At 47.2% G+C, this 20,096-nt stretch overlaps 3 protein-coding genes across 3 annotated transcripts; 2 read left to right on the top strand and 1 right to left on the bottom strand.

Moving 5' to 3' along the window:
- Window positions 1-3,011: 3,011 nt before the first annotated feature.
- Window positions 3,012-3,638, top strand: H310_09722 (hypothetical protein; the record flags this gene model as incomplete). Its single annotated transcript, XM_008875874.1, has 1 exon — window positions 3,012-3,638. The coding sequence occupies one exon, from the start codon at window positions 3,012-3,014 to the stop codon at window positions 3,636-3,638; it is 627 nt and encodes a 208-aa protein (XP_008874096.1).
- An 8,861-nt stretch (window positions 3,639-12,499) lies between these two features.
- H310_09721 (hypothetical protein) lies at window positions 12,500-13,209 on the bottom strand (the record flags this gene model as incomplete). Its single annotated transcript, XM_008875873.1, has 2 exons — window positions 12,500-12,690; window positions 12,846-13,209. 2 exons carry the CDS (start codon window positions 13,207-13,209, stop codon window positions 12,500-12,502), a joined length of 555 nt encoding a protein of 184 aa, XP_008874095.1.
- A 3,310-nt stretch (window positions 13,210-16,519) lies between these two features.
- Window positions 16,520-16,812, top strand: H310_09720 (hypothetical protein; the record flags this gene model as incomplete). The annotated part of the gene is made up of 2 exons (XM_008875872.1): window positions 16,520-16,585; window positions 16,636-16,812. The coding sequence occupies 2 exons, from the start codon at window positions 16,520-16,522 to the stop codon at window positions 16,810-16,812; spliced, it is 243 nt and encodes an 80-aa protein (XP_008874094.1).
- Between the last annotated feature and the right edge of the window lie 3,284 nt (window positions 16,813-20,096).

Below are 20,096 nucleotides of genomic sequence, written 5' to 3'. Positions count from 1 at the left end.
TCAGTCCCGGGTGGGTTTTAGTCATCTTCTTCCAGAATTTCAGCGGCCCCCTGCAATAACCGACCGTACCCGCCGTGCGGTATGACTTAGCGATTTTCGATGTTCAGTGGGTGGCAAAAGTCTTCGTACCCAAGCCACTAATTTTTTTGACGATCTACAACTTTTGCAGTACTCAACTTTTTGAGATGCTAGAGTTACCCAGGTGTTGCGCTGATACTGGTCATTCTCCTCGAGTCTAATTGGTTAAGAGCACATGTCGTACGTATAGAGAAATTTGGATGCAAGACATGCGTCTCGAATATTGGGTTGCAAAAATGTTCGTACCCAAGCAACAAATTTGACGCAGATCAATCAAATCTTCACCAAATCCTGTAATTCAACACTCATTTCATTTGTCAACTTCCAACGCATCGCCCACTCAACTTTACTACCTCTATTGAGCTTCACCGGCATGGCCAACGACGAAACTCGTGCTCGTAAAGAGCTCTCGCATGACATGCGATCCCTGGTGATCGCAAAGCACCTGGATGGCGTCGGATACGCCAAGATCGGATCGACCTTGAACATACCTAAGTCAACCGTCCAAAGCATCGTTCAAAAGTACAAACGTACCAACCTCACGGCCAACCTTGCACGTTCTGGACGACCCCTTGTCACCACCGAGCACGAGGACCGCATCATCGTCCGCGCTATCAAGGCCAACCGCCGCCTCAGCGCTGAGACTTTGCAAGAAACCTTTGCTGTGTTTCACGACAAAGACATTTCGCGCGACACCATTCGCCGGCGCATTCGTGCGACAGGCATGCATGGCCGTGCAGCACGCCGCAAGCCTTTCATCTCCAAGGCCAATAAGAAGAAGCGCCTCATGTACGCGAAAAAGTACCAACTCCGTGGGATGGACGACTGGTCCAAGGTTATCTGGACGGATGAAAGTCCCTTCAACCTGACGGGGTCGAATGGACGTGTGTTTGTGTGGAGAAGACCCGGGGAAGAGTTCATGGATGGGTGCCTCGCCCCGACCTTCAAGAGCGGTCGACAGTCACTGATGGTGTGGGGGTCCATCGGTTACAACGGGACGGGAAACCTTGTGTTTTGCGAGGGCAAAATGAAGTCTGAGGACTACCTGGCCATGGTGAAGGAGAACTTGCCTGAGATTTTTCTCAAACTCGACCTGTACACCTGGCCCAACATGCCAGGCATGCCACATCCTCCAACTCATGAGGTTTTTAGTCAATCATGCCGTGATGGACGATTTGGAATAAAAATACCTCACGTACATTCAACTTGGACAACGTGAGAAACATTTCCACTCATTGGACGATCTTGAGAAATACCCTTCCATTAAATTAGAGCGATTTCGGATTCTCTCCGTTACATTAGAAGATAATTCCACTTTGTAGGCAGAACACACTCTTTTATTCTTCTCTAAAGGCACAGCATCATTAAATTCGATTTACCATTTGAAACACAGCTTGTGAAATTGGAGGAGAGGGCCGGCCAGCCTTCCAACAAGATATATCATTAGTGTTCGACGAACGAGAAAACTTCTATAATCATGAACCGCCGAATCTCATGTCCCTCTACGTTGCGGATAGATCCACTGAACTCGAGACATGAGTCCCCGAGTAAAACGCCAACATGCATTGGAGCAGCGAATGGCTTCGAGTGCCCATCTTGGGCCCTCCAGCACCAACTCGTGGAAGATCCATTGAATTTTATGACGCACGATGTGCTGCATGTGCTGCGTACGACCAGCAGTGTGCCGAAGTCATTGCAGTTTATCATAAGCCCCGCAAAGTGCTGTCGTCAAAGGTACTGAGAGTTGTCGGCATCGCACTGTCGACGAGCAAAGTCTACCAGGCCGTCCAAGTGAGGCTGATGAAAACCTCACGCCTGCCACGGGCAACTAGTACCTCGCTCACAGAAGCCACTACTCGAATCCACGCATTTCAGCGCGCCACCCAGCGTTATTGCTACCAGAAAACCGTCCCCGCCCAATGTCGGGACAATTGGCAGTCGCTATCTTGGCGCCAATACTATGTCCGCGTCCAAGAGTTCATGAAGAGTTCAATTCATGACGACATCCAGCCTCACGACGTTGCCATATCTGGACTCAACTCGATCGAATGGTACGTCGCGTACCTTGGCACAATTGTGGCCGGAGCTGCCGCCACCGGTGCGTGATCCGCATATGTCCATCAATACACTTTGCATCACGATTTATCGAGCGTCGAAGGCGGTGTAACCATGACCCAATGTTATGTGCATCGATGTTTGCCACGCTGGACGACTGATGACATCATGTGTTGTAGATATTCACATCAACTCGTTGATGGACCTGAGCCGCTGTATTATACAGCTTCGAAGTCACTCATGTTTGTAAGCAAAAGCATTGACAACATCGAAATTTCCTGAAAATCCAGCTGTCATTGCTCAACCTCAAAGTGATTGTCTTGGGGGGCTACGGAGTTCCGTCCATGTACGCTGCGAACGTGCCCGCGATACCGTTCTTGGACCAACGTGCGACCACCCCCATTCAAATTTACTTGCTGCATTAATTGTGCACGTTTGCCAAGGTTTTCCATAGTTGCCCCTCGCCTCAGAAATAGTCTCACCTGTCCACATCGGCATCGCCCGACAATGTCCGCCGCACGCGCCGCGTGAAACAATTGTAGCAACTACTCGGCGCTGGAGAAAGCGGGTTTGTGAAGGTCTTCGCGAAGCGAAGTAAATTGTGGAATGAGATTATGATGGAGTTCTAAGCTCCTAGAAATTCCACATCCGTCTTGTCTTTACGATCCTTGAAGGAGCCACATCCTTGTAGTCGGTCGCTTTTGTACTTGATATATACCGTAGTTCTTTTGTTAAGTGGGAATTTTGAAACCTCTATAATATGTATTTTTCACATATGCAATTTCACAAGAACCTCAGCAAGGCGAAACAACCTTAAAATTAAATTAATATCGAGTTTGAAAGAATATTTTGAGGTGCTTTGCGCGGGATTTCAAACCATGGCGCGCAGCGGTCATCGCAAAGCAACAGGACGCCCATCTATCAAGAACACAGCTCGAACGACACTATTGTACGAAACAGCCACGCTCACCATGTCACGCAAGCTCTGTATTATGAACGCTGCGAAAGACAACTCAATTAACTACTCATTGGACACCTACTTTCCTGGAATCTCGGGTGCACCGCGTAAGACTGCATGGAAGCGAATCTATCGTTGGGAAAAATATCGGTCGTCGATTGAAGCTGCTGCAAACAAACCAAACCTACAATTCATGAAATCCATCCGACCTCTTCGAACATCGACAACACTGGACACTGCCGCCGAAGAAGGACTTGTGGCGTGGGTCAACGAGCTGAGGAGCGAAGGGATCCCAGTCAGCAATATGCTTCTACAGACAAGTGCTCGTGAGGTTGCAAACGACTTGGGTCTTACCGAGAGTCAATTTCGTGCTGGTTCGACTTGGGTGAAATCGTTCTTGAACCGGTGGAGCCTATCCATGCGATCGAAAACCAGCGCCGGCCAGTCCAGCGCCGAAGAGGGCGAAGCAATGCTGACTCAGTTGGCGGACAAAATCCGGCGCATTGTTGACACCAATGGCATTGAGCTCATCTACAACGCTGATTAAACCGGTGTGAGCTACGAGTATATACCGAAGAAGACGATTGATGCCACGGGAACGAAGACTGTGTGGTTCAAGGGCTCAGGCCATGAAAAAGATCACCTAACGGCGATTTGAATGGAGTAAAGTACCCACTGTTCTTGGTGCTGAAGACGGCTGCCTCCAAAGTCAAGGCTGCAGTTCAAGACAACCTTAAGAACCGCAACGGCTTTGGTGTCCATGTCTGGGAGGACATTGAAGAGCTCCATGAACGCCACCCGTCGCGCATATACGGCAACCCTGCAGCTTGGTGGAATGGACCTATTTCCTTGCAATTCTTGACGTACCATTTCGGCAATCGACGTGGAGTTAGTTGCAAGCCCGTGCTTCTCCTATAGGACGACGTTAGTGCTCACTTTACTGAAGAAGTATTGACCTTGGCCAACGAGCTCAACGTCATTCTGGAGAAGATCCCACCGAAGTTTACATGGATATGCCAACCTGCAGATGTTGCCTGGATAAGACCGCTCAAGTCAGCACTTCGTCATCGATGAATTGAATACTTGCGCACCGAACTTCAAAGCCATACTTCTGGACCCTTCAAGCTGTCCCCACCCAACCGCTTCGACTTGGTTGAGTGGGTCAATACAGCGTGGGAAAACCTACCACAGCGCACACATCATTAGTGGTTTTCGCAAGTGCAAGATCATCGACGGGCCTGTAGATGCGGACGGACGACGGCAACGATTTTGAACTTGATGCGGAATGCGCCGCAGTCTTGGACACTGTACAGCAAAGTGGGGCCATGGAGCTGACCAAACTGCGACCTGACGTTGATGTTGAGAACGACCTAGAAAACGTACAAGATGATTGAATTGAGCGAAAACAAGGCTGAATCTTACCTTATATTGATTGACCACTGCCCAAGTATGAGTGCCATTTGTTCAGGGACTCATCTAAATACCAAGGCCAAGGTGTACTGCCGGTATCCGGCCCAGCGAAACCAATGGGCGAGGCCCGAGGACGGCCCCTAAGGCTACTGGGAGCACGGGCCATTTGACTGTAACACCCCCTGTTGACCGACTTCCGTACAGTAATGCCAGTTCACACTCATACATGAGCAGCAGCCACTATCCGGATCATATCCGGATGGGGTCCATGGGTCAAATTGGAAAGTGAGAAAAGATTCCAACACGAATATTGTGTTATTTCTACGTCATCTATTCCACATGCTATCTCAAGACTCCGAAAATGAATAAACTCTTGAAAGGAATTTACTTTTAAACTTTATGACCTATATATGCTCGTTGAATTGAAACAAGCCCATTATTTTCCTTTTTTACTTATACTCTTTGTAAATAATCTATTTCGTTGCTATGAAATGAAATTATGGAGGTTTTACTCAACTTCATCTATTCAGCATGTCTCGTAAGTTCCCACTTAACAAAAGAACTACGGTATGTGATAATTCAATGATGACAATTCATTTTCGTCATGCTGGATTCTTGTCGACGTGTGGCATCTACGCGAATTGATTCGCTGATCGCTACATTCTCCCCTGGATGTCTCGCTGTCGCGGAGAACTTTCTTGGTGGAGGTCTTGTAGGAATTACTTCGAATGGATTACATGTTTGATTTTTTAGCGAGTTCCATGTTGCTTCGCTTTCAGGTTGTCCATGCCATTGGTAAGACTCGAGTTCGCGGTTGAAGGTTCTTCAGAGGTTTCTCAGAAATTTTAATTTCGTCGGCGGTAGTATCGTCGAGGGTGACGGGTGTTGCTTTGGGAATCGGTCGTGATGCAAACTTGGGATCATTGTGCTTATAATATTTGAGTCGGTCTACGTTGAATACATCATGCAAGCGCGACATGGGCTTGGGAAGTTTGAGTCGCATTTCGTTATCGTTGATGACTTCGACAATTCGAAAATGGGCCAATGAATCGTGGCACTACAGGTAACGACGGAAAAATTCACCCAGTGGTACTATCTTGTTATCTTGAAATTTATATTGGAAATATATTGATTCATGATGGGTTTTGGTGGTAATTGAAGTGCATGACGAGATTGCTACTGTTGTTTTGATTGGACAAAATATGCCATTTCCGACAACGACGACAAGAAATTTCACGACGAAATATAATTACAGTGAAACGCAATTACTGTGAGAGGGCACCAGGAATTGACTTGTCAAACGAGCGATGGGTCAACGAAGTTGGATTTCCTTCCCACGCTGCCATCACGTGCTTGATAATGACCAGGCGCTTGGTCATGATGATCTCCTTGTTCGTCAACCACAGCTCCAATAGATTCCATTCGCGCTGCCCCAATCGTCATTGCAAATGCACGATGACGATAGCGCCAATTTGAACGAGCCAATCATGAATTAGTGCTGTCGATTCATTCAATCTTTGATTGCGGTGAGATATATCGTGAGTTATATTTATATATATTCATCAATATTGCCAACCAATACTTCTAATATTCTTTACCACAACGTTTTCGCTGCTACCTAACCATCATTCCACGCTGCTACCTAACCATCATTCCAAACAGTAGTTCCAATAGAGGGAATTGATTCTTTTGTGGTGAGTCTTACGTTAGTTGAGAAAATCTAGCGTAGAAAGAACCGCCTTATCATCTGGAATAGACTGGGATTCAGGGAATCAAACCTAGAGCACAGTGGTGATGCCTTGTGACATTAACGGCATGGCCACAATGGATCCCTTCAAAACGTTGCTTACAATGAGTCATCGTCGGGGAATAGGGGGTGGATATTAATCCACCTTCTTGTGCATAGGAATTTTGACGTATTTTCCGGAAGAGATTACTGTCAAGAGCCATCGCAAATAGAAAATCCAAGACTATAACTCAAGTATTGTAATTTGAACGTGTATCGTATCATGTCTTTTGTCGTGGCCAAAAATGCCACCCATTGGCTAGAATTGTGGGATTTTGCTCGAGTGTTCAGAATGTCGTGCCCATATTATAATTCCAAAAACTTGAAAGAGTACCGCTGGGTGAATTTTTCCGTCGTTACTTGTATTTTAGGTCGTTCCGCTTCGTTTACTAGTTGAGAATGCTTGAGCGGCAAATTTCTAGTTGCAAGTAATACTTGGTCGTCCAATTTGAATGCTATACTTCATCGTTTACGGTCACAAAATTCCTTTTGTCTTGCTTGAGCCTTGAGTAAGTTGTCTTGAACCATTTTCAGGATTTCCTCACGTTTTTCTGAAAGTTCTGAGCAAAGTCGTTCCTTGGCAAGATGTTGTCTGTAACACGATGTCGAAGAGTTCTGCCGATGTCGACTTGGAACGGCGTTAGTTCAGTTGATGATTGTACGAGACCTTGGTGGGGATATTCGATGGTTGGTATATGATCAACCCAATCATCTCCAACATACGAGACTTGGCATCGGAGAGTGTCTTCTAAGGTACAGTTTAGTCTTTCGGTTGCTCCAACGGCTTGTTCTCGACCGGCTGTGGTCATTGACTTGGCGTATGTTCATGATTTCCATTAAAGATTTCCAAATTGTACTTGTAAACTTGGGGTCTCGATCACTGGTAATGCCACTTGGCAATCCGTGCTGCCTGACAACGTGATCAAAGAACAACTTGGCTGTTTCGGGAGCGTCGGCCTTTGTTGGAAAGTACTTTGCTCGTTTCGATAACTTGTCTACTACCACCAATATTGCATCGCATGATTTCGACATAGGTAGGTCTGTAATCTAATCGGTTGAAATCGTTTGCCAACATTCTTTAGCAGCTTGAATCGGAATTATTATGCCATTCGCTCGCAAGCTACTTGTCTTGTATCGTCTGCATGTTACACAGGCTGCCACGTATAACTTTATGTCTTTCATCGCTGTATCCCAATTATACCATTGGGTGACGCTTAGTACAGTGCGTCGTGTTCCGGGAATAGTTACGATACTAGCATCTTGTGCTTGGTAGATGATCTCTGCTCGAAGGTTGTCATCTTTAGGGACACAACGTTTCCAGACTTGATCCTTTGAACGGAGAAAGTAGAGTCTTCTTTGATGCTGACCTTGTCTTTACTTGTCTGCTGTTTGAATATCGTATCGTTCTTGTATGCTTTGACGTACAGTAGCGGGCTTTTGTTGCTTCACCCACTTCTACAGTGGTGTACGAAACTTGTTGCGTGTGGTTGATAACATTTCGTTGGGAAATATGATGCCTTTTTTCGCTATCACATTCCTTCCCTAAAAGGGCGATTCAACCGGTTTCGAGAGTTCACGGGACGGCAAGGTTGAAAGGAGTGGGAACGGTTAAAATTTTCCATACAGGCGACATGAAGCTGGCAACGGACACCAGAAGTATGCACGGAAATCGTCGGTGGCATCGTGCTGTCGTCGCGAGAAGCGCGAGATAGTGCATTAGCGACCACATTAGTCTTTCCGGGACGATGGTGTAAGGCAAAATCGAAGGCGCTGAAAAAGTCCAACCAACGGGCTAATTTGGGCGTGATCACGGGAGTGTGCATGAATCTTTTGTAGGCGGAATTGTCGGTGTACACGTCGAACTGAGATCCATGTAGCAGTGTCGCCATTTTCCTAAAGCTAGCCTGTTCGCGTACAATTCTTTTTCATGAGCTAGCCATTTTTCTTCATGTGGGCCAAGACGCTTTGACATGAATGTGATGGGACGTTCGTCATTGGCGTAATCAAGTTGGCATAAGACTGCGCCACAGCGGTAACCAGAAAATTCTGTGGAAACGATGAATGCCTTAGTGTAGTTGGGAAACTGATATTCGGTCATTTGTTGCTAAGCTAACTTGATGGTCAAATAAGCTCGTCAATGGTCTTCAGTCCAAGTGCATAGAGTGCGCGTGCGCGAAAGGTCACTCACAGGACGTACCATATCGGAGAAGTTGGGAATAAAATTGCTGTAAAGCTCGCGAAAACAATGAAACTACTGAGGTCTTTGTTGTTTTTAGGTTCTTTCCATTCCTCGATTTCACGCACTTTAGTCTTGCCGACTTGAAATCCATCCTTGGAGATCGTATCCAAGGAAGTTAAATGTTTCCATGCCGAAGGCACAGTTCGAGTAACGGACATACAGCTGTTCCACCTTGAGAACGCCACATATTGCCGTGAGGTGGGCCACATGCTCTTCCATGGTGCGAAAGAATACGCAAATGTCATCCATATAGACAACTGCAAAGTCAAACTCGAATAGACGAAGCATCAGCCTGAGCCAATATCTTGGCATGCCTGCCATTCCCATTGGCGCAACGGCCCATTCATACACTTCACGATGAGTGCGAAATGCTGTGTTCTTTCTTGCTTTCGATTTCACCAGCATCTGGCGATAGCCTGATGCCAGATCGATATTGATGAAGATCTTGCTTCATGCATGCGATTCAATATTGGGAAGTGGGATTTTTGTGACCACAGTTTGCGAGTTTACATAGCGGTAGGTAGTCTAGGACCCAGCGAATCGGAGTGTCGGGAGTGGCTGTACGTAACCATTTACTGCGGGATTTCATCTGAACATTTTCATCCCATTTGGGAACACCAAAGTTTTTGGATACCCAGTCACTGTTGGAAAGCTAAATCCAACCCTTTCGCTCGAGATCATTGATAAAATTGCCCTAGGAAGCATCCTCGACTTACGACAAACGAAACGGGGGCGATACTGTGGCTTTTCGCCCGAACGCATGGTAAGGTCAAACTCAATTCCTCGCTTGGGTGGCAACGAGTCAGATAAGGCGTTGGGAAACACCATAGCGTACTTATCCAAAACTTGCTAAACTATCCAAACCTTGCTAAATTAGCGGTGAAATCGTCTTCTCTTCACTTGCGGCGGTGGTAATTTTGACCATCCATGCCTCGTCCACACTGGGGCAAGTTTACTTTCCACATTGTTTATCGAGAGTAACTTTTGATTTCTCCAGTCAGTGTTGGGATTGTAACGATGACCCCAAGGTTTTCCCAGAGTGATATCAAAGCCATTTTTCCGAGATCCCATTCAGTAAACGAACGATCTGGAAACCTCCATTCTTCCAATACTAAAGTTACTGTGAATTCGTTGACTTGTTTGAGGCCAGATGAATGTCCATCAAATACTTCAATGAGGGCGTTTCGTTGCTTGACAACCGTGTTGCAAAGTCCGGGCGAAACAGGAGGTTTGAGTCACCACAGTCGATGAGGACACGGGCCGGTATGTCATCAGAGTGTTCTCGTTTACTTGGTCCTGTTTCGCCTCTTCCACGATATGGGCTTGGATAACTTCAATTTCTTCATCTTCATCGTCTTCATTGTCTTCTTCAATATGCATTTGAGCATTGTTTTGGCGGCTTGTCGGACGGTTATCTCGTTGATATCTGTTCTGGCGATTCCTTATGTTTGGCTGGCGTTGCGTATGCGTATTTTGTGGAGCACTGCGGCATTGAGCTGCGCGGTGGCCTTGTCATCACAATTGTAACACTTCTCTTGTGGTATTTGCGGAGGATGGGATACTTGAACATTGTTGACTTCCATGTCGCCGTCTTCTTGATGTCGTGGGTTGTGGTAATATCCCATTGTGCGGTGATCTTGATACTGGTGATGGCGTTGTTCTTGAGGGCGTTGGAATCTGTGCGATTGTTGCGTCTGTCTTGATGGCGATGTCCGCAACGACTTGAACAACTTGCTTGCTATCAACCGCAGCCTCGTTCGCGGCGATGGCAACTACATGTAGATGGGAGTGGGGGGTTGGGAATTTTCCATGTTATACCGGTTCCAAGACAAAAACAACCAGTATTGGAAACAACACAGCGTGTTTTACACCGACGTGAGCCTGTTCGGTCCACAGATGTGCTGTACGCGCTTCCCTCGTCTCTGTTGACCGTGTACGCGAGCTTCACGTCGTTCTTGAACGCCCGGCTGTGGGGGAACCAGTCGTTGACAGATCTCGGTTTCGCGTTCCCGGGCAGAATCTCATGTTCCACGAAGGCAACGGCCTGTGTTAGACAAGCCCCTCCACGCTGACTCATTTCGTACCGCATGCGAGTGCTTTGAATCGCGGTGGTGTCGGTCTGTTGGAGGCGCCAGGCGTCGAAGAGTGTGCTCTCTCGAGTGTAGTTACTTTCGACCGCCCACACGGGATCCTGGTCATGCATGATCAAGGGCACGATTTCAGCGTGTGACGAGATTCCAACTTCACTGATCCGTCGTTCATTTGAGAAGGCAATACCTGGTGCCCCCAATGCCCTTTAACTTGCACAGTAAATTACAGCAATTACCTTTCAAAGTAATTGAATTTGGTCGTGTAATAGTTTTTTGTCGTCGTTGTCGAAAATGTGTTCATTTTGTCCAATCAAGCAAGTTTGACAAACAATTCATTCTCGATCAAAAACCATCACCAATTGATATATTTCCAATTCAAATTTCAAGATAACAAGGTAGTACCACTGGATGAATTTCTCCGTCGTTCTCTCTTAGCTGCTTACCACGAAGGATATAGTCCTATCACTACAGGCAACGACGGAAAGATATCCCCAGTGGTACTTCACTGATATATCGTTATTTTATATTCTCGCAGCACTCAATCTCCTAGAAGATATTTTACTGTACTTCCTGGGTTCCAAAATGAGTGCGCGAGTTGTAGGAGGGTGTACACGACTTGCTTATATATTCAGAAGTAGATTGCAAACACGGTGTCACCTGCCTCGACTCGATGTCGCCAGAAGGCCCGCGACGAAAGCAACATCGCCGCCAACAATAACCGAGAGCGCAACCGGGGCAGCCAAGGTTCGAACTACCAATCAGAACAGGAATCCAACGCCGCATATACATGAGTTATATTTATATACAGAAGTAGATTGCAAACACGGTGTCCCTGCCTTGACTCGAATTGCACTACTGTGATTATATGATTAGATCAACCGCAACCTGAGCTCTCGGTAGATACAACGAAGAGCGGGAAATCTCAAGCGATGACGCGTTCACATGCTAGCACACTAATATCCATATTAAAACATGAACAATGACCAACATTCTTGAAGTTATCATCAAGAGAAGGAACCTCACTGACTACAAGCTCGAAGCCATTCTTCTCGTGGTCTTGCTTCACAGCAAAGCCACCTGCATTGCATGACCAGTTTGACAAAGGGCCTTGGCCGAAGTACCACTGGGGACATACTTCCGTCGTTTCCTGTACGGGACCGATTCTTTGTCCAAGTTGAAATTGAGAGACTCATCGAAGATTTGGTCTTGCGCCGAGAGTGCGGGTGTGCTTGCCCCGTCGTCTGGGTGCAGGGGTGCCGAAGGGCTTCCAGGTTCAAGGGACTCCTCGCTGTCGTCGATCGAGTCATCCATTCCGTGACCCGAGGAGGAGTCCGAATAGAACAGGTCTTCGATCGTTTCCTCAATTAGGAAGGCATCGGGGCCCTCTTGCTCAGCGCGGCTGCGCTTTTCTGATTCATGTTGCTCGGGTGAGTTCGCGTGATGTTGGATTCGGTAATCCAAGCCTCTTTTGCGCTGCAGTGCGCGCGGCGAGTCCGCGTCAGCGGCTCTGATGTCCTTCGACGTCAGCTCCGTTCGTCCAGTAGGTATCTCACAGGTGTCGGCTTCGAGGTGAGGCTGGTCGGGAGAGGGATTGTTTGACCTTCTGGTGTCCAAGCTAACGACAGTCTTGATTCGGCAGGAGAGTACGCTGTTTCTCCACCAAATTTGTGACGGTCACGGGGGAAGGCGTAAGCGCACAAACCAAAGGAAGTTCAGGGGGCTGAACTTCAGGGTCGCACATTCTCGGCTTCACCAAGAGTAGCGCAAGTTGGAAGGAAGTAGGTGACTTCTAACGTGCCGGTTAAAGAGTGATTAGGATGTAGCTATCTAACATGTAGGCGTCCCTCGTCAAGCGTCTAAAAGTTCTAAGTTTCGGAACCTAGTCATTTGGTGTTGACCATTCGTGCCCGAGTAGGGAGGATTTGATGGCTATCATCGTCATAATGACAATCCAAATTGTCGGCCACAATAACAGAGGGGCCTTCGATCTCGTACTTGAGCAGATCAGTCAAGTACATCTCCCACACACGCGTGTCCATCCATGCCTTCTCCTGTACAACGTACATTTGACCAGCTGGACATGTTGGTACCTCGTCGCACTCGATTGGTCCACCAGGAGCTCCCTTGACAATGAACATTATTGGCGACTTGTCCCCATTGGATCGTATTGACAACACAGCCGTTACGTGGTCGGAGTGTTTTGCTCGGTATCCACTTTGGATGACCCACCGATTTTCGCCAAAGTCTTTTTAGGTGGCATGTCATAGTAGACAGAAGTTTCGTCGACGTTGATGATGTCTGAAGGCGTGGTATCTTTGAACTTTTCCCAAAACTCCTTTGCAATTGTAGCTTTCGGCTCAGCAAGCACAGCTTGTGGTAGCTTGGTCGCACATGGCACTCGTTGCGAGATGTGATAGCGCTTAGTAAACCGTTGGCAGTGTCGGAGCAAGCTGTTGTACGCCGTGTCGTCGTTCTTCTTGTTAGTAATGTACTCCTCGAGCCAATTATGGCGCTGCAGTTTCATGAACGTTATGAGATGAGTATGGGTGAGGTAGTGCTCGTTGTCACAGACATCATTCTTGAAGTCATGCATCGCCGAAGCAAACGGGATGCATTCTGGTCTTCCTTGGCTACCCAGCGATGCACACTTAGCATTGCGGCAAGTGGTCATGATCTTCTCCCTGTTCTTCAGCCACCCCCTTCATGTGCTCCATTCCATGGCCCTGGCGTATGATCGAGTACTTGCGGCGATCCGTGATTGACTGTGATTGAGTGTACTGCCCCATGCTCGTGCGCAATGACGTTAGTATTAGCGGCAAATTTGAACGAGCAAATGATGTATTAGTTCTGTGGATTCATTCAATCATTGTATGCGAGGTATTATATTGTGAATCGAAATTGTATACATTTTCATATACAGGCAACGACAGATTTTAAGGGACACTAACTGCTTCGAATTAGTCATTGTACGGGTGTATGATTGGCTAAACGAAATACTTAATTCGATAGCATTATAACCAATCATTTTATGGGGGCGTGCTCTCTTGAAATTTCGAAACAGTCATGTATTTTATATTGTATATATATATATACGTACTACCACTGTCCCCCAAATATTGCAGGCAATTCATATGTCGGTCATCTCATCTCTGATTGGCTTGCGAATTTGTGGGCTGGAAGACCAATGGTTCACGAATAGCGGTGATTTTTGACGTCAATTTATTTCACTTTTCGACCCGCAAGGGCTGATGGAAGATGCCAATACAAAACGCAAGTCAAATTTAACTGACGACCTACGGAGATGCTTGTACCTTGAGCTGCTAAAGAGGAGCACTGACGGCAAGGTATCCCGCGCAATAATGAACGATGTGTGCGCAATCTGTAATGTCCACCAGTCCACTGGATGGCGGATAACCCCTCAGCACAAGGCAGCACGTTTGGGCTTCTGTGAATCACAGTACGACAACGAGGGTAACATCAATGAAATGTATTCGATGGTTCACATAGATGAGAAGTGGTTTGGCACGCCACAGTGTGTTTTTATGCAATTGTGGACGCAGCTGGTGACAACCGTTACAAGATCCCGCGCAGTATGAATTTTCAAGCTGATATTTTGGCGCTCGACATGATGAACTTGCGGCTGGAAGAAGAAAATCGGTTGGAAGAACTGACGCAGATGATGGACACTTTGGTCGTCGACTTAGAATAAATTTGTACTACTCCAGTAAAAACGTTTTAAATACAGATTCCTTATATTTGAATTTGGTGTACTCTGGAATGTTCGCCTGCACTATTTGGGGGACAGAGGTAGAACGTCACCAGGTATAAAAGGGATCAATCAAGTGCCTCAATGGCATAGTGGTTAGATGAATGTGCAAATCGCGTCCTGACACTGGTTCGAATCCCGACAATAACAATACATTTTCTGCGTGTCACATTTCTGCATTTATAATTTCAAAAAATCACAAAATGCTAACAAGGCAAATGCACATATATCCATTGAAGACGCGCTTCCGAAAAGCTACAAAATTGTAAACAAATCAAGCGCACACATGTCAATTGAGGAAGTGCCTTAGCAAAGCTACACTGGATTTCTTGATGTGTAATGCGTGCCCAAGCCTTAATGGCGCAATGGACCATGGCGATGCGCTTCTCTTTGGCAGTCACAGTAGCCAAGTCGACGTCACCATCACGGACCACGTCGTCGTCACCACTATCAATAAGGTCTTCTTCAAGCCACAGGTCGAGCGGCTGAACAGCACTTGTCGCATTTGGGCGAATCGGCGCCAATAGACATCCTGTTTCCTCGGTCGCCACCTTGATGTCGTCTTCACTGGCATGTGGATCGAAGTGTCAAGGAGCAAAGCAGACGGAGCACGAACTTGCGACTTCAATACAGAACGGAGGTAGTAGGCCCACACCCGAGCTTCCATCCAAGCTTTCTCTTGGATCGCATAGTGCCGAAAGGGTAGTGACATGCGCACACCTCGTGAACTACCTCAAGCGGTACCACAGTGACTGGCTCGACAACTATCTTCAACAGCGTCGGTGTGGCTACCAGTCTCTTGTACGCTTGCTTCAGCGTTTTTGCGCCCGTCACGGCTTTACTACTCGCCAGAAGCCTGCCAAAGCCAAACAACGTCAGGAGGACCTTGACCAAATTCGGGCGGAGTTCGCTCTTGACTTCCATGTCGCATTTAGTGGCTTCTCGACTGATTGTGTTATCAGCGTAGACGAGACTGGCATGCACTACGACATGCCACCGAACGCAATTGGGCTGTACGTGGTGGAAGGTCCAAGATCTCAAGTGGAGAAGCACGTCTACGTACAGAATGACCGCCGTGCTTTCGGCCAGAGCGAATGGAGAGAAGCTATCAATTTTGTCGATTATGCGTGCGTTCCTGGTGGACATATCGAGACTAACGATTTTGATTCATTTCCAATCGGACATTACGCAAGTGTGACGTGTAGGTTGCCAAGCCCTCGGTGTTGGGAATCTCTTCAGGTCTACCGGCACCGTCGAGGTTAAAGCGCTTAAGGTTACCGTTGAATGTTAACAGGGTGGACTTCTACTGGAGCCATCGCGACTGGTTGCTCTTGGAGATGCCAGTGGCTCCTTCAAGCTCTCGTGTTGATGCTTGTTCGAGACGTGCAACCACTGCTCGCTTTGTCACCTGCGTGTATCACCGGCGAGGCTTCTTGTGTAGACTTATCTTGTCTTGTTGTACTGAGGCCATCGAAAAATGACTCGAATTCGTGCAGTCATTATCATTGCGCCAATTCAAAATGTTTTCCCTCCAAATTACATCCAATCAAAACTTGTGTATTGATATTATGGGATATCATTGGGTAAAAACACAACACTTGCTTCTTATCAAATTCGGTGTCCCTTAAAATCCGTCGTTGCATGTATACTACTCTGGTGCGTAATGTTTGTCACATTGACTTTTCGATTAGCGGGATTTTAGTAATTTTGCCTGTGTATTCGATCTGATTGGTTCAATCGAATGTACAAGAAAAGCACTTTGATTGGCTGTTTTCAGAATACACCTATTCGTTTTAATTCCCAAGATATAGACCACCAAAGTGGCGGGAGCCAAAGCAGCTCATCATTTTGACCTGTCATTCATTCATTTCAGAATTTACACTCACTTAAGACACACACACGCATCCCACGAGCCCTCTACACACTGCCACAACGCCAGCGTTGCCATGAGCCTATTTCCTGTCAGACGCACAAAGAACCTCACGGCCGAACAGAGGCGCGGAGCCTATGAGCGCTCGGATGGCGGCTTCAACTTCATTGTTCGTGCGGACGACTTTACGTCCGGAATTGCCTAATCAAGACAATGCGCTCGTTGGCGCGGCACTGCAAGATACCCAAGACAAGTATCATTCGTCACATGAAGGCGGTTGCGAGGCTCAAGGCGCGGTCAAGTTACGTGAAGCCGCACCTCACTGAGGCAAACGTCCAAGCAAGGTTCAGGTTCGCCATGTCGCACCTCGAGCCGTCGTCAAGTGGTTCTACTTGACAAAGGTCAAGAAGCGTTTCTACTTGTACGAAGACGAAGAAATGGCGCTGCGTTCTGTCAAGTCCAAGTCGTTCATCACGAAGGTTATGCTCCTTGCTGCTGTTGCCCGCCCGCGGTACGACTACTCCAAGCGCCAAATGTTTGACGGCAAGATCGGCGTGTGACCCTTCGTGTCGGTGTCGCCAGCAGCCCGAACAAGCAAATACCGGCCCAAGGACACCATGCTCATGGCCCCCATTGCCGTGACTGGCGACGACTACTTTCGAAAGAATGCTCAAGAAAGTCGTTCCTGCTACTCAAGAGAATGCAGTTACGTACCAAGAGGCAAGGGGTGTTCGTGCAACAAGACAATGCCAGCCCCCACCGAACAGTCACGACATCGGAGCTGGAAGCTCGAGGCGTCGCAGGCATCAAGATTGTAAATTAACCCCCAACCATATAGCCCAGACTTCAACGTGTTAGATTTAGGATTTTTCAACTGTATTCAAAGTCTACAGCATCAAAAGTCTACTCGTTCAAACGAGGAGCTAATTGGTGCTGTAGAAAGCGCGTTTGATGAGTTGTCTGTTGATACGCTTTCTAAGACTTTCATCACAATTCAGAAAGTTTTTGAAAAGTCTATTGAGGTACTCGGGCATTGCAATGACTACAAGCTTCCGCATATGAAGAAAGATTCTATCATAAAGAACTTTTCTTTGTTCAATGTTGAATGTGACCCTTCCAGCATTGAAGAGGCATTGTTTCGAATGGAATGCCGCCTTGACCACGAATCTCACTTGGACGCTATGGTCAATTGCCCTGATGAAGTAATTTAATTCGTTCAATAAAAACACATTAAATTCACCTCGTCCAATATGCGTTGTTGGGGGCACATACAAAACCCAATACACTTCGATCCGAGACGGTATAATGAAACCAAGTGAAAAACAATGGCACAATCTTCATGGACCAGAGTACGTAGTATATATTGCATACTAATTTTCGAACATTCGTTTCCCACAACGTTTTCGCTGCTGGCTAACCACATTCCATAATCCTACCAGGGGTGATTGCTTCTTGTGCAGGGAAGTCTTACGTTCTTTGAGGAAATCAAGCGCGGAAAAGTCGTCCATATGTTTATCCCAAGAACATGAATGAGTGAGTACTACTACAGGGAACGACGGAAATCCTTCTCCCGTGGTACTTGAGAAATATATTGAAATTTGTATGAGAAAAATATGGACTGTTGGTTTTTGGAAAATCTGTTGACCTTTCTGAGTTGCGCGTAACACCGCCGTCATTGATAAAAATTTCCCCAATTTTCTCCCACGACTGACCTGTTGCGACCAAAAGTTGTTAAGAGTACTATCAGTATTTACAACTAGTTAATACTAGTAGTAAGTAGATCCAGCTCACTGAGGCAGAGCCTTCGTAAACGAGCGACTGACAGCTTCACAAGAAGTTTCCTCCCATGCGGCAATCATTCGCTGAATCATGGCCAGTCTCTTCTCCGCCGCGGACACTACAGGCTTTTCGCGTAGCCACTTGTACCGCAATTTGCTCTTCAATGGGCCCATAACGCCGACATCCAAAGGTTGGCAGACGCTAGTTGAGTTCTTGGGTAGAGGCTGAAGAACGCTAAACAGCTGCGACGATATGATCTCATATGATTCGTCCGACACATGGCAGTCCAGATTGTCTGCGATGATAACGGATGGTCCATCGATCTCATACTTCAACAGCTCTGTGAGGTAGAATTCCCACACGCGGGTGTCCATCCAAGCATTTTCTTGTACGACGTACATGTGACCAGGCGGGAAAGTTGGCAGCTCTCTTTTGTCAATTGATCCACCAGGTTGGCCCTTCAGAATGAAGAGAATAGGGAGCTTGTCACCATTCGATCGCACTGACATGACTGCAGTCAACCGGTCTGAGTGCTTCTCACTCTTGTCAACCTTGGATGAACCACCGACCTTGGCTAGAGTCTTGGCAGGAGGCATATCGTAGTAGACAGCTGTTTCGTCAATGTTGATGATGTCACATGGTGCAGTGTCACGAAACTTGGACCAGAAGGCGGCAGCGAACGCTGTCTTTGTTTCTTGCAAAACAGACTGGGATACCTTGGTTGGACCTGGCACTTGCTGCGAGTAGCGGTGGCGAGTGGAGAAGCGCTGGAACAACTTTAAGAGGCTATGATATGCGCTGTCATCATTTTTCTTGGTAGCAAGGTATTGGTCGAGCCACTCCTTGTGATGGGTCTTGATGTACGTGATGAGGTGACCATGGTTTAGAAAGTGCTCCCCGTCTCTTACACCATTCATGAAAGCAAGGAGCTCGGAAGCAAATGGTAAGGACTCCTTGCGTCCTTGCCCGCCGAGAGTGTGCTTCTTGCCGTTGCATGGTTTCGTCAATATCAAGTCACGGCGTGCAAGCCAATTACGCCAAGTTTTCCAGTCGATGTTGTTGGCCTTAGCATATCCTTTTGAGGTTATAAGAGCTGGGTCGAAACCTTCGATGAACCTCTTGAGTTCGGCGTTCGTGTACCTCGTGTAACCCAAGTCCTTTTTGTCAAGCGGGAAGTTTGAAGCAGCCAATCCGTATGGCTCTTTTATCATCTTCTAATACTGATTTCCACCCGACTTTTAAACGGCGACTGAGTAATAACTTTAAAAGGACACCAAATAAACAGGTGCAAATAATTACAACTGGATGGCCGCCGCATGGTCGCTAAATTTCGACAGTTCAGTGTCAAGAATGCCTGTCCGATTCCAGCAGTTAACAACTGCCGCTTGTGTCACCGACCGCGAGGCCTCCTTTGCCCAAGACATTGCCTCCACCAAAGGTACCTCGTAGAGACCATCTTGTTTACCAGTCATCAAAGAATCAATCTGTTGCAGGGCGTTCTACACTTGGAGCTGTTTCACTCTCGCCTTGAACGAGGCAATGATGCCAGCGTCCTTGGGTGCAGGTGAGCTGTTGGATTCTTCGGTAGCATTTTCACCTTTACATTTGTCAATAGGGACTCATCGTCGGGTCGATGTGGTGGCGCGTTATCGACCAGAAGGAGAACCTTTCGGTTCTCGGAAAGTATCCGCCGGTTCATCTGCAGCAGGAACGTGTTGAAAATCCCACCAGTCATCCATCCTTTTTGCTCGATAGGTAATTGAAGCCAAGGTCAGCGGCAGCAACACCGTTGAAGCACCGCGGTCGGGCAGCAGTGCCAATGAAAGGCGGTTCGACGACGTCCGAACCGGCAGCATTGGTGGTAAGTGCAATCGTGATTCGTTTTTTGACTTTTTCCTCCCTGGTTGTCGGTTGCGTGTGATTGAACGATGTGGGGATAAACAGTAAAAGAACGACGTCTCATCCATTCTGTAGGTGTTGTGTGCACTGTAGCCACCGGTGACTGCCTTCATTTCTTGACGGCCCTCGGCGACGACAGCAGGGAACACAGAGGCAGCCTCTCCAT

The sequence above is a fragment of the Aphanomyces invadans genome, assembly GCF_000520115.1.
Source record: "Aphanomyces invadans strain NJM9701 unplaced genomic scaffold supercont1.22, whole genome shotgun sequence".
In the NCBI taxonomy this organism is placed as follows: Eukaryota; Oomycota; class Saprolegniomycetes; order Saprolegniales; family Verrucalvaceae; genus Aphanomyces; species Aphanomyces invadans.
The sequence above is the reverse complement of the archived record's forward strand: the minus strand, read 5'-3'. Positions and strand labels throughout refer to the sequence as shown.